Here is a 12,642-nt window from a genome sequence, read left to right as displayed (position 1 = left end):
CTGTTTGTGCAATCTCCTGTAAGGTTAGCCATCCACTATACAATCTGATTGTACAATCATTTTTAAGACTGACCATAAACTATACAATCTGATTGTACAATGTCCTTTAAGGCTGACCACACACTATACAATCGGATTGTACAACCTCCTTTAGGGCTGACTATACACAATACAATCTGATTGTACAAACTCCTTTAGGACCGACCAATCAGATTGTATTGTGTATAGTCAGCCTTAAAGGAAATTGTACAATCAGATTGTATAGTTTATGGTCAGTCTTAAAAATGATTGTACAATCAGATTGTATAGTGGATGGCTAACCTTACTGGAGATTGCACAATCAGATTGTATAGTGTATGGTCGGTCTTAAATGAGTTTGTACAATCAGATTGTATAGTTTATGGTCGGCCTTAAAGGAGATTGTATATTCTGATTGTATACTGTGTGGTCAGCCTTAAAGCAGATTGTACTATTAGATTGCATAGTGTATGGTCAACCTTACAGGAGATTGTACAATCAGATTGCATAGTGTGTGGTCAGCCCTAAAGGAGATTGTACAATCAGATTGTATAGCTGTAGAGTTTTTCTCTATGGGGGTCCTTTTTTCCTCACTGTTAGGACTTCCATCGTCCCGTCTATGAGGCTCCTCATCTGTATGAAGATCCTCCTCTCTGGGGTCCTCCATTGGGGATGATGAGGGGGGGAGGGGACACACATAGGGATGGATGGGATCGGTGGAGGTCGTTAAGTATTTATGAAGATCCCAGGAGCAGCAGCAGCACTGTGCCGGAGTCCGTGTTCCCGGCCCCTCCCATCCACTTGTCTGTACGTTGGGGCAGATGCCTCCAGAGCTCAGAAGAAGGGAGGAGAGCGTCAGCATCACTTGTCTGCTGGAGGACCTGAGCTGGAGAACCTGAGCTCCCGGACCATGAGCCTCCCCGTACACTGACCCCCCCCCCTAGGACCACGGGACTCGGGACCACCATGGGCAGCCTGCGTCCCACCTGCTGGGTGCTGCTGGCCAGCCTCACCTTTCTGGTCACCGCCGCCGCCACCTCCTGCCCCGAATACTGCAGGTGTTACCCCACCTGGATCCAGTGCCTGGAGCCCAACACCGTCACCAACGTCTCCCTCTTCCACAACGTGGAGAACGTCACCGAACTGTAAGTGGACCTTCCCTTACCGGGCAAAGTTTGGGAGGGAGCGGAGGAACGGGAGAGAGAAAGTTCTACAGATCGGGCAGGGAGCTCCGTCCGAGAGAGAGAGAGAGAGAGCGAGCGAGGGGCTGTGATAGAGGGAGGTGGAGGATGGATAGAGGAATGAGAGCGAGAGATAACTTCTAAATAAACAGAAAGAAGAGAAAGAATACACAATGATGAGTGTAACAGAGACGGTGATAGATACAATAGAGAAAGAAAGAAAGAAAGAAAGATAAAGAGAAAGAAAGATAAAGAGAAAGAAAGAAAGAAAGAAAGAGAAAGAAATAGAGAGATAGAGAAATAGAGAGAGAGAGAGAGAGAGAGAGAGAGAGAGAGAGAGAGAGAGAGAGAGAAAAAGAAATAAAGAAATAGAGAGATAGAGAGAAAAGGAAAGAAAGAAAGAAATAGAGAGATAGAGAGAGAGAGAGAGAGAGAGAGAGAGAGAAAGAAAGAAAGATAAAGAAATAGAGAGAGAGAGAACGAGAGAGAGAGAAAAAGAAAGAAAGATAAAGAAATAGAGAGAGAACGAGAGAGAGAGAAAAAGAAAGAAAGAAAGAAAGAAAGAAAGATAAAGAAATAGAGAGAGAACGAGAGAGAGAGAAAAAGAAAGAAAGAAAGAAAGAAAGATAAAGAAATAGAGAGATAAACAAGAGAGAGAGAGAGAGATAGAGAAAGAAAGAAATAGAGAGATAGAGAGAAAAGGAAAGAAAGAAAGAAAGAAATAGAGAGAGAGATAGAGAGAGAGAGAGAGAAAAAGAAAGAAAGATAAAGAAATAGAGAGAGAGAGAACGAGAGAGAGAGAAAAAGAAAGAAAGATAAAGAAATAGAGAGAGAACGAGAGAGAGAGAAAAAGAAAGAAAGAAAGAGAAATAAATTGAAAGTACACATTCTAAAGATAACTTAATACTTAATAAAATTAGAAAATAAACAACATCAACATAGTGATAGGTGTAACAGTGAAGATGATAGATACAAAAGATAGAAAGAAAAAAAGAAAGAAAGAAAACAAACAACATAAACAGAGTGATAGCTGTATATTAATAGCTACAATAGAGGGATTGAGAAAATAACTTAATGAACAGAAAGAAGAGACATACTACACAATGTTGGGGGTAACAGAGAAGATGATAGAAATAATAGATAGAGAAAGAAAAGGAGAGAGAGAGAGAGAGAGAGAGAGAGAGAGAGAGATTACAAGTACACATTCTAAAGGTAACTTAATACATAATAAAATTAGAAAATAAACAATACAAACATAGTGATAAGTGAAATAGAAAAGATGATAGATACAATAGAGAAAGAAAAAAAAAAGAGAGAGAGAGAGACAGAGAGATTTAAAATACACATTATAAAGATAACTTAATACATTTAGAAAATAAACAATATAAACATGGTGATAGGTGTAACAGAGAAGATGATAGATACAATAGACAGAGAAAGAAAAATAATGAAAGAAAGAGAGAGAGAGAAAAAGAAAAAAAGAGCGAGACAGAGTGAGAATAAAAGTACTACATTCTAAAGGTAACTTAATACTTAATAAAATTAGAAAATAAACAATATAAACATAGTGATAGGTGTAATAGAAGAGAGAGAGAGAGAGAGAGAGAGAGAGAGAGAGAGAGAGAGAGAGAGAGAGATTTAAAATACACAATCTAAAGATAACTTACTACTTAATATATTTAGAAAATAAACAATATAAACATAGTGATAGGTGTAACAGTGAAGATGATAGATGCAAAAGAGAGAAAAAAAAGTAAGAAAACAAACAACATAAACAGAGTGATAGTTGTATATGATAATAGCTACAATAGAGGGATTGAAAAAGAAAGAAATATAACTTAATACTTAATGACCAGAAAGAAGAGAAAGAATACACAATGCTGGGAGTAACAGATAAGATGATAGATACAATAGATAGAGAAAGAAAAAGAAATAAAGAAAGATAGAAAGAAAGAAAGAAAGAAAGAAGAAAGAAAGAAAGAAAGAAAGAAAGAAAGAAAGAAAGAAAGAAAGAGAAAAAAAAAAAAAAAGAAAGAAAAAAAAAAGAGAAAAAGAAAGAAAGAAAGAAAGAAAGAGAGAGATTAAAAATACACATTATAAAGATAACTTAATGCATAATAAATCTAGAAAATAAACAATATAAACATAGTGATAGGTGTAACCGTGAAGATGATAGATAAAAAAGAGAGAGACAAAAAAGAAAGAAAACAATATAAATAGAGTGATAGTTGTAGATGATAATAGCTAGAATAGAGGGATAGAGAAAGAAAAGAAAGATAAAGAAATATAACTTAATACTTAATGAACAGAAATAAGAAAAGGAATACAAAAATAGAAAATAAACAATATAAACATAGTGCTGGGTGTAACCGAGGTGATAGATACAGTACACAGAGAGTACAAAAAAAACCCAGAGAGATTAAAAAACACACCTTCTAAAGATAACTTAATACTTAAAAAACTGATAGAAGAGAAAGAATACAAAATTAGAAAATAAACAATATAAACATAGTGATATGTGTAACAGAGAAGATGATAGCTAAAATAGAGAGAGAAAGAAAGAGAGAGAGAGAGAGAGAGAGAGAGAGAGAGAGAGAGAGAAAGAGAAAGAGAGCGAGCGAAAGACTGAGGCCCCGTACACACGACCAGTTTCCTCGGCAGAATTCAGCTTCCGACCGAGTTTCTGGCTGAATTCTGCCGAGGAAACTGGCCGTGTGTACACTTTCGGCCGAGGAAGCCGACGAGGACCTCGGCGAGGAAATAGAGAACATGTTCTCTATTTCCTCGTTGTTCTATGGGAGCTCTCCTCCCGCCGAGGTCCTCGGCGGCTTCAGGGCTGAACTGGCCGAGGAACTCGACGTGTTTGGCACGTCGAGTTCCTCGGCCGTGTGTACGAGGCCTGAGAGAGATTACAAAATACACATTATAAAAGATAACTTATTAAAATTAGAAAATAAACAATATAAACATAGTGATAGGTGTAACAGTGAAGAAGATGATAGATACAAAAGAGAGAAAGAAAGAAAGAAAACAATATAAACCGAGTGATAGTTGTAGATGATAATAGCTACAATAGAGGGATAGAGAAAGGAAGGAAAGAAAGAAAGAAAGAAAGAAAGAAAGAAAGAAAGAAAGAAAGAGAAAGAAAGAAATATAACTTAATACTTAATGAACAGAAAGAAGAGAAGGAATACAAAAATAGAAAATAAACAATATAAACATAGTGCTGGGTGTAACAGATGTGATAGATACAGTAGACAGAGAGAGTAAAAAAAAAAAAAAAGAAAGAGAGAGATTAAAAAATACACATTCTAAAGATATCTCAATACTTAAAAAACAAAAAGAAGTAATATGTGTAACAGAGAAGGTGATAAATAAAATAGATAGAGAAAAAAATAAAGAAAGAGAGAGACTGAGAGAGATTACAAAATACACATTCTAAAGATAACTTAATAAAATTTCAAAATAAACAATATAAACATAGTGAGAGGTGTAACAGTGAAGATTATAGATACAAAAAAGAGAAAGAAAGAAAGAAAGAAAGAAAGAAAGAAAGAAAGAAAGAAAGAAAGAAAGAAAGAAAGAAAGAAAGAAAGAGAAATAAATATAACTTAATGAACAGAAAGAAAAGATACAATACAAAAATAGAAAATAAACAATATAAACATAGTGATATGTGTAACAGAGAAGGTGATATTTAAAATAGATAAAGAAAGAAAGAAAGAGAAAGAAAGAAAAAAAGAAAGAAAGAAAGAAAGAAAGAAAGAGAGAGAGAGAGAGACTGAGAGAGATTATAAAATACACATTCTAAAGATAACTTAATACAATTAGAAAATAAACAATATAAACATAGTGATAGGTGTAACAGTGAAGATGATAGATACAAACAAAAGAAAGAAAGAAAGAAGAAAAAAGAAAACAAACAACATAAACAGAATGATCGTTGTAGATGATAATAGCTAAAAGAGGGATAGAGAAAGAAAAAGAAAGAAAGAAAGTAAGAAAGAAAGAAATATAACTTAATACTTAATGAACAGAAAAAAGAGATACAATACAAAAATAGAAAATAAACAATATAAACATAGTGCTGGGTGTAACAGAAATGATAATGGACACAGTAGAGAGATAGAGAGAGAGAAAGAAATAAGAAAGAAAGATTAAAAAAATATACAAATGATAAATATAATTAAAAATAAACAGCTGCATATAAACGTATAGATATATAGGTAGAGAAATAGATAGACAGATAGATAGATAGATAGATACAGAGATAGATAGATAGATAGATAGATAGACAGATAGATAGATAGATAGATACAGAGATAGATAGATAGATAGATAGATAGATAGATAGATAGATAGATAGATAGATAGATAGATAGATAGATAGATAGACTGACCTGGGCCTCTATTGGTTGGTTGGTGAAGTTGGGGGCTCTGTACTCTCCTCTCCATCTATCAGTGTTGGGGGAAAGGAGAATGATGTTCTCTTCTTGCAGATTATCTTCAGAAAGTTCTAAATCTCCCAGCCATGTTCACTCTCCTTGGAGCCTGTTTTGGATGCAGTGTGGAGGCTCCGCGGTCTCCTGTGTTCCCTTCACTGTAGAGTCTCATACTTTGTTCTATTTTTATTTTTTTCCCCATAACATGGAACATGCAGCAGAAGGAGTGAGACTATTAGTAATGTCACTTGACATCCACTAATTTTCACAGCTGGATCTGCTGACCTCTAGGATCTGATCTTATATGTGCAATTTATCATCATCATCCGATCCTCTGTGTAGAAATGATTGTAAACCATAGAAGTCTTCTCTGGAACGCTGACCTTCCATGGTGATCTCCTATAAGTCATGGAAAGTAGAATAGTGGATATTTTCCAGCATGCTGGCTGATTTCTGAGACTCTGATCTGCAGAGCTTGATGTTTATCATTTGTTGTTTATATATCATATCATGTCACTTTCCCCCCGGATCATACAGAATAGAATGAATGTGTGTGATGTGGGAGACAACTATGTGCTTACTGTGTGCTTAAATAATTAATAACAACAAACAGATAGATGGAAAGACAAGATAGATAGATACATAGATATAGATAGATAGATAGATAGATAGATAGATACATACATAGATATAGATAGATAGATAGATACATAGATATAGATAGATAGATAGATAGATACATACATAGATATAGATAGATAGATAGATAGATACATACATAGATATAGATAGATAGATAGATACATACATAGATATAGATAGATAGATAGATAGATACATAGATAGATAGATAGATAGATAGATAGATAGATAGATAGATAGATACATAGATATAGATAGATAGATACATACATAGATATAGATAGATAGATAGATAGATAGATAGATAGATAGATAGATAGATAGATAGATAGATAGATAGATACATAGATATAGATAGATAGATAGATAGATACATAGATATAGATAGATAGATAGATAGATAGATAGATAGATAGATAGATAGATAGATACATAGATAGATACATAGATAGATACATAGATACATAGATATAGATAGACAGATAGATAGATAGATATATACATAGATATAGATAGATAGAGAGATAGATAGATACATAGATATAGATAGATAGATAGATAGATACATACATAGATATAGATAGATAGATAGATAGATACATAGATACATAGATATAGATAGATAGATAGATACATAGATATAGATAGATAGATAGATAGATAGATAGATAGATAGATACATAGATATAGATAGATAGATAGATACATAGATATAGATAGATAGATAGATAGATACATAGATATAGATAGATAGATAGATAGATACATAGATATAGATAGATAGATAGATACATAGATATAGATAGATAGATACATAGATATAGATAGATAGATAGATAGATAGATAGATAGATATAGATATTGACGGACAGATAATCAATAGATTGGTTGATGTAGATAGCAAGATTTTGGGCCAGATTCAGATACAATAGCGCATCTTTAGTTGGGCGTATCGTATCCTATTTACGCTACGCCTCCACAACTTAGACAGGCAAGTGCAGTATTCACAAAGCACTTGCGCCGTAAGTTGCGGCGGCGTAGCCTAAATGGGCCGGCGTAAGCCCGCGTAATTCAATGTAGGCTGGTAGGGGGCGTGTTGTATGGAAATGAATCGTGACCCCGCGTAAATGACGCGCCTAACGAACGGCGCATGCACGCGCATGCTCAGTATCACGTAGAATTTTCTCCGTAAATTACGCCAGCTCAATGCTTAGTCGACGTGAACGTAACCTACGCCCAGCCCCATTCACGTATGACTTACGCAAACGACGTAAAATACGACGCTGTTCCGACATTTCCGACGTTCATACCTTAACATGACTTACCCCTGCTTTATGAGGGGTAAAGTTACGACGGTTGTACGCCTTACGTAAACAGCGTATTTTAATACGCCGGGCTCAAGTACGTTTGTGAATCGGCGTAAATAGCTCATTTGCATATTCGACGCGGAAATATATACGGAAGCGCCCCTAGCGACCAGCGTAAATATGCACCCCAAGATACGACGGCGTAGGAGACTTACGTTGGTCGTATCTTGGCAACAGTGAGGCGTATCTGATTCTATGAATCGGTCGCATAGATACGACGGCGCACTTTCGGACTTACGACGGCGTACGTGGAGATACGCCGTCGTAAGTCCTTTGTGAATTTGGCCCTTTATCTTTATCACATAATTGTCTTAAGTCCTGATGAAGGGGCTTCTGGCCCCTGAAACATGGTGGCTCTTCGATAGAACCTTCTATTTGGTCTTACAGTGTAATACATTTGTGTCTAGACTGATAATTGGTAATGTGGAGCTCCAATCTCAGATCCATTTGGCCACATTAGACACCAAGGAAACAGTGCAGATCTTCTGGTGTGAAGAAGCTTCCTTGTGTCGTCCTCTTTGGCCATGATCTTCTCTTGTGTTGTCCTCTTTGGCCATGATCTTCTCTTGTGTTGTCCTCTTTGGCCATGATCTTCTCTTGTGTTGTCCTCTTTGGCCATGATCTTCTCTTGTGTTGTCCTCTTTGGCCATGATCTTCTCTTGTGTTGTCCTCTTTGGCCATGATCTTCTCTTGTGTTGTCCTCTTTGGCCATGATCTTCTCTTGTGTCGTTCTCTTTGGCCATGATCTTCTCTTGTGTCGTTCTCTTTGGCCATGATCTTCTCTTGTGTTGTCCTCTTTGGCCATGATCTTCTCTTGTGTTGTCCTCTTTGGCCATGATCTTCTCTTGTGTTGTCCTCTTTGGCCATGATCTTCTCTTGTGTTGTCCTCTTTGGCCATGATCTTCTCTTGTGTTGTCCTCTTTGGCCATGATCTTCTCTTGTGTCGGCCTTTTTGGTCATGATCTTCTCTTGTGTTGTCCTCTTTGGCCATGATCTTCTCTTGTGTTGTCCTCTTTGGCCATGATCTTCTCTTGTGTCGTCCATTTGGTCATGATCTTCTCTTGTGTTGTCCTCTTTGGCCATGATCTTCTCTTGTGTTGTCCTCTTTGGTCATGATCTTCTCTTGTGTTGTCCTCTTTGGCCATGATCTTCTCTTGTGTTGTCCTCTTTGGCCATGATCTTCTCTTGTGTCGTCCATTTGGTCATGATCTTCTCTTGTGTTGTCCTCTTTGGCCATGATCTTCTCTTGTGTTGTCCTCTTTGGTCATGATCTTCTCTTGTGTTGTCCTCTTTGGCCATAATCTTCTCTTGTGTTGTCCTCTTTGGCCGTGATCTTCTCTTGTGTTGTCCTCTTTGGCCATAATCTTCTCTTGTGTTGTCCTCTCTGGCCATGATCTTCTCTTGTGTTGTCCTCTTTGGCCATGATCTTCTCTTGTGTTGTCCTCTTTGGCCATGATCTTCTCTTGTGTTGTCCTCTTTGGCCATGATCTTCTCTTGGTCTTCTTGGCCGTCCTCGCAGTTCCGGGGGGTATTCTTCTCCCTGGGAAAATTCCTAGATTGTATCCCATCCATCTAAGCTTTGGTTGGACCATGAACTACCTGCATACGAGCAACCACCTTTACCTTTTTTGGAATCCGGTTATTTTACTTATTGGCAACAATCTTTTTTTTGGGGTGGAGAGGAGCAGGATGGCAGCTGGCAATGTTATTGTTGATGTGTTGTTCACCTACTGTGGTTGAACTCGGTTTAGTGTCTTTGTACTATAATGGCTTTCTTCTTTAACCGGTTCCCGACCGGCTCGTGCCACATACGTTGGCAGAATGGCACGGCTGAGCAGAGTAACATATATATACATCACTTTAAAAGTCCCGCCATGCGGGCGGTCGTGCTCGCCCCTGCCGCGAGCTCTGTGACCGTGCCGCAGGACCGGCGGACTCGATGTCCGCCGGTGTCCCGCGGTCATGTCTCGGAGCAGAAAAAATGGGGAGATGTCAGGGTGTAAACATAACATCTCCCAGTTCTTCCTAGTGACATGTCACTGATCGAATGCTCCCTGTCATCTGGAGCAGCGATCAGTGACGTGTCACTCATAGCCACGCCCCCTAATAGTTAGAATCACTCCCTAGGGCACACTTAACCCCTACAGGTTAACCCCTTCACTGCCAGTGTAATTTTTTACAGTAATTAGTGCATTTTTATAGCACTGATCGCTATATCAATGACAATGGTCCCAAAATGGTGTCAAAAGTGTCTGATGTGTCTGCCATAATGTCGCATTCACGATAAAAATTGCTGATCGCCGCCATTACTAGTAAAAAAAAATGTATAATAAAAATTCCATAATTCTATCCCCTATTTTGTAGACGCTATAACTTTTGCACAAACCTATCAATAAACACTTATTGCGATTTTTTTGTACCAAAAATATGTAGAAGAATATGTATCGGCCTAAACTGAGTAAAAAATTACCAGTTAAAGTAGCGCAGTGCAAAATCGCAAAAAATGCCCTGGTTATGAAGGGGGGTAAAACCTTCCTGGGGTCAAGTGGTTAAAGATGTTGGTCTGATTATGTTTAGTCCCAGAACTATTAGTCTCATCATTTTCATTGGTATTATTTGTATTACAATTACTATTATTTTTTATTGTATGATGATTGAGTTTGGTTGTTGTAGCCACTGTTCTGTCATTTAAATGATCTACTGAGCTGTTTAATTAGATTTATTTATCCATAACTGTTTGCCTAATGTTTTCGAAGGAAGAGGATTCTTAGTTTAGTGAGTGTTTTGTAGAAACGGGCTATGAGACGAAACGTGTTAGGGTGTAATTACTGTATTCTGCTATGTAGCCAATAAAGCATTTTGACAAAAGGTGTTACCAAGTAGCCACCTTCATTGTATCAGTAGATTCAGACATGCTTGGGACAAAAAAAAGGTAAAAAAAAATACTATATATATATATATATACACACACACACAAACACACACACTATATTGTCAAAAGTATTGGGACGCCTGCCCTTACACGCACATAAATTTTACTGGATTCCCAGTCTTTGTCTGTAAGGTTCAATATTGAGTTGGCCCACCCTTTGCAGGTACAACACCTTCAACTCTTCTGGGAAGGCCGTCCACAAGGTTTAGGAGTGTGTCTATGGGAGTGTTTGACATTACATTAAAATAAATTTTAGTCCACAATAAAGTTATTTTTTTTTTCAGTAAATTCTAAAAGATGAGGCTGAGTGGAGTAAAGAGATACTTAAATATGTCAAGACTTAAAATTGGGTGCTGCCATGAAATGACAACAAATTTTTATAAGAAGATACGCTATATTACCAAAAGTATTGGGACGCCACAAGGTTTAGGAGTGTGTCTATGGGAATGTTTGGCCATTCTTCCAGAAGGGCATTTGGGAGGTCAGGCACTGATTTCGGATGAGAAGACCTGGCTCGCAGTATATATATATATATATATATATATATATACACTATATTACCAAAAGTATTGGGACACCTGCCTTTACACGCATATATATATATATATATATATATATATAGGCCTAGATTCATGTAGGGCGGCATTACGTTGGGCGGGCGTAGCGTATCTTATTTACGCTACGCCGCCACTACTTAGAGAGGCAAGTTCTGTATTCACAAAGCACTTGCGTCCTAAGTTACGGCGGCGTAGCGTAAAGCGGCCGGCGCAAGCGCACGTAATTCAAATGTGGAAGAGGTGGGTGTGTTTTATGTAAATTAAGCATGACCCCACGCCGTCCGTGGACGTATCCCAGTGCGCATGCGTCGGATACAAAGCCTAAGATACGTCGAACACTGCCTACGACGTGAATATAACTTATGCACAGCCCTATTAGCGTCAAACAAACGTAAACGGTGTAAAAAGATACGCCTGTTCCGACGTCCATACCTTGCATGGGCTGCGACACCTAGAGACCAGCTTTATCTTTACGCTGGCGTATGTCTTATGTAAACGGCGTAACAAATTGCGACGGGCGTACGTACGTTCGTGAATCGGCGTATCTTGCTCATTTACATATTCAACGCGGAAATCAATGGAAGCGCCACCTAGCGGCCAGCGGAAATATGCACCCCAAGATACGACGGCGTAGGAGACTTACTCCGCTCGTATCTTGGCCAAATCTATGCATAACTGATTCTATGAATCAGGCGCATAGATACGTCGGCGGCCATTCGGACTTACGAGGGCGTATCTGGAGATACACCGTCGTAAGTCTTTGAGAATCTGGGCCATACTGTATATAAAAATGGGGCAGACTTGATGGACGACTTGACCTTTTTTTTTTTCTTGCCCGTCACTCTTCAGTGTTTCTAAACTCCATCAGCTTCATTCAACTGTCACTTTTTCTGGTTTTCCACCAGCCATGAAGTCTCAATTCTTCAGCTGCAAGTATAAATAAATGATAAGGTAGAGAGAAGCCACTTATGAGGACTGGGAACACCGACGCAGAGATCTCCTTGAAAGCACCAAAGAAGCCAATTGGTGTTTAAATCTGACAACTGTCATTTTTTTTATTTCTTAAAGGATCATTCCACTTTTTTGGGGGGCTTTGGATGGACTGGCCCTTTAAGAAACAAAAGCTTCTTTTTTTTTTTTTTTTTTTTACATAATTATCAAGTCTATTAAAATTCAGGTGGCTTTTAATTGTACTGCAAGTATAAAAACCATCGGGGAATTTCACGGCGGCAGAAACTATGCTAAGCGCAGAGGATCTAGCTTTTAAGTCTTTGCTGCGCGCCCCTCTTTAATGGCGCTGTCCCGTGTAATGACAAAGCTCTCCTGCTGGGGAGGATTTATTAATGGCTTGTGTTGAAAGGGACTTCCGACAGCTGGACAGGCTGATGGATCGCCCCCCGAGGTGTCGTGTTTGTGCTGCAACAGAAAACGCCCGTGACAGCGGGAGAGCAGCATCAGCTACTACAGCGAGCACACTGCACTGATGTACATGTATACCCTAAC

At 38.2% G+C, this 12,642-nt stretch overlaps 1 protein-coding gene across 1 annotated transcript in view; it reads left to right on the top strand.

Annotated features, from left to right (window-relative positions):
• The first annotated feature begins 795 nt into the window (after nt 1–795).
• NTRK1 (neurotrophic receptor tyrosine kinase 1) overlaps nt 796–12,642 on the top strand; it is a 175,997-nt gene continuing 164,150 nt past the window's right edge. Inside the window, exon 1 of the mRNA XM_040333078.1 lies at nt 796–1,163. Coding sequence (XP_040189012.1) covers nt 985–1,163 — 179 coding nt within the window. The 5' untranslated portion in view covers nt 796–984. The remainder of the gene's footprint in view (nt 1,164–12,642) is intronic.

This window comes from Rana temporaria, chromosome 13 (genome assembly GCF_905171775.1).
Source record: "Rana temporaria chromosome 13, aRanTem1.1, whole genome shotgun sequence".
Classification (NCBI taxonomy): Eukaryota; Metazoa; Chordata; class Amphibia; order Anura; family Ranidae; genus Rana; species Rana temporaria.
This window is presented reverse-complemented; position numbering and strand designations above follow the sequence as displayed.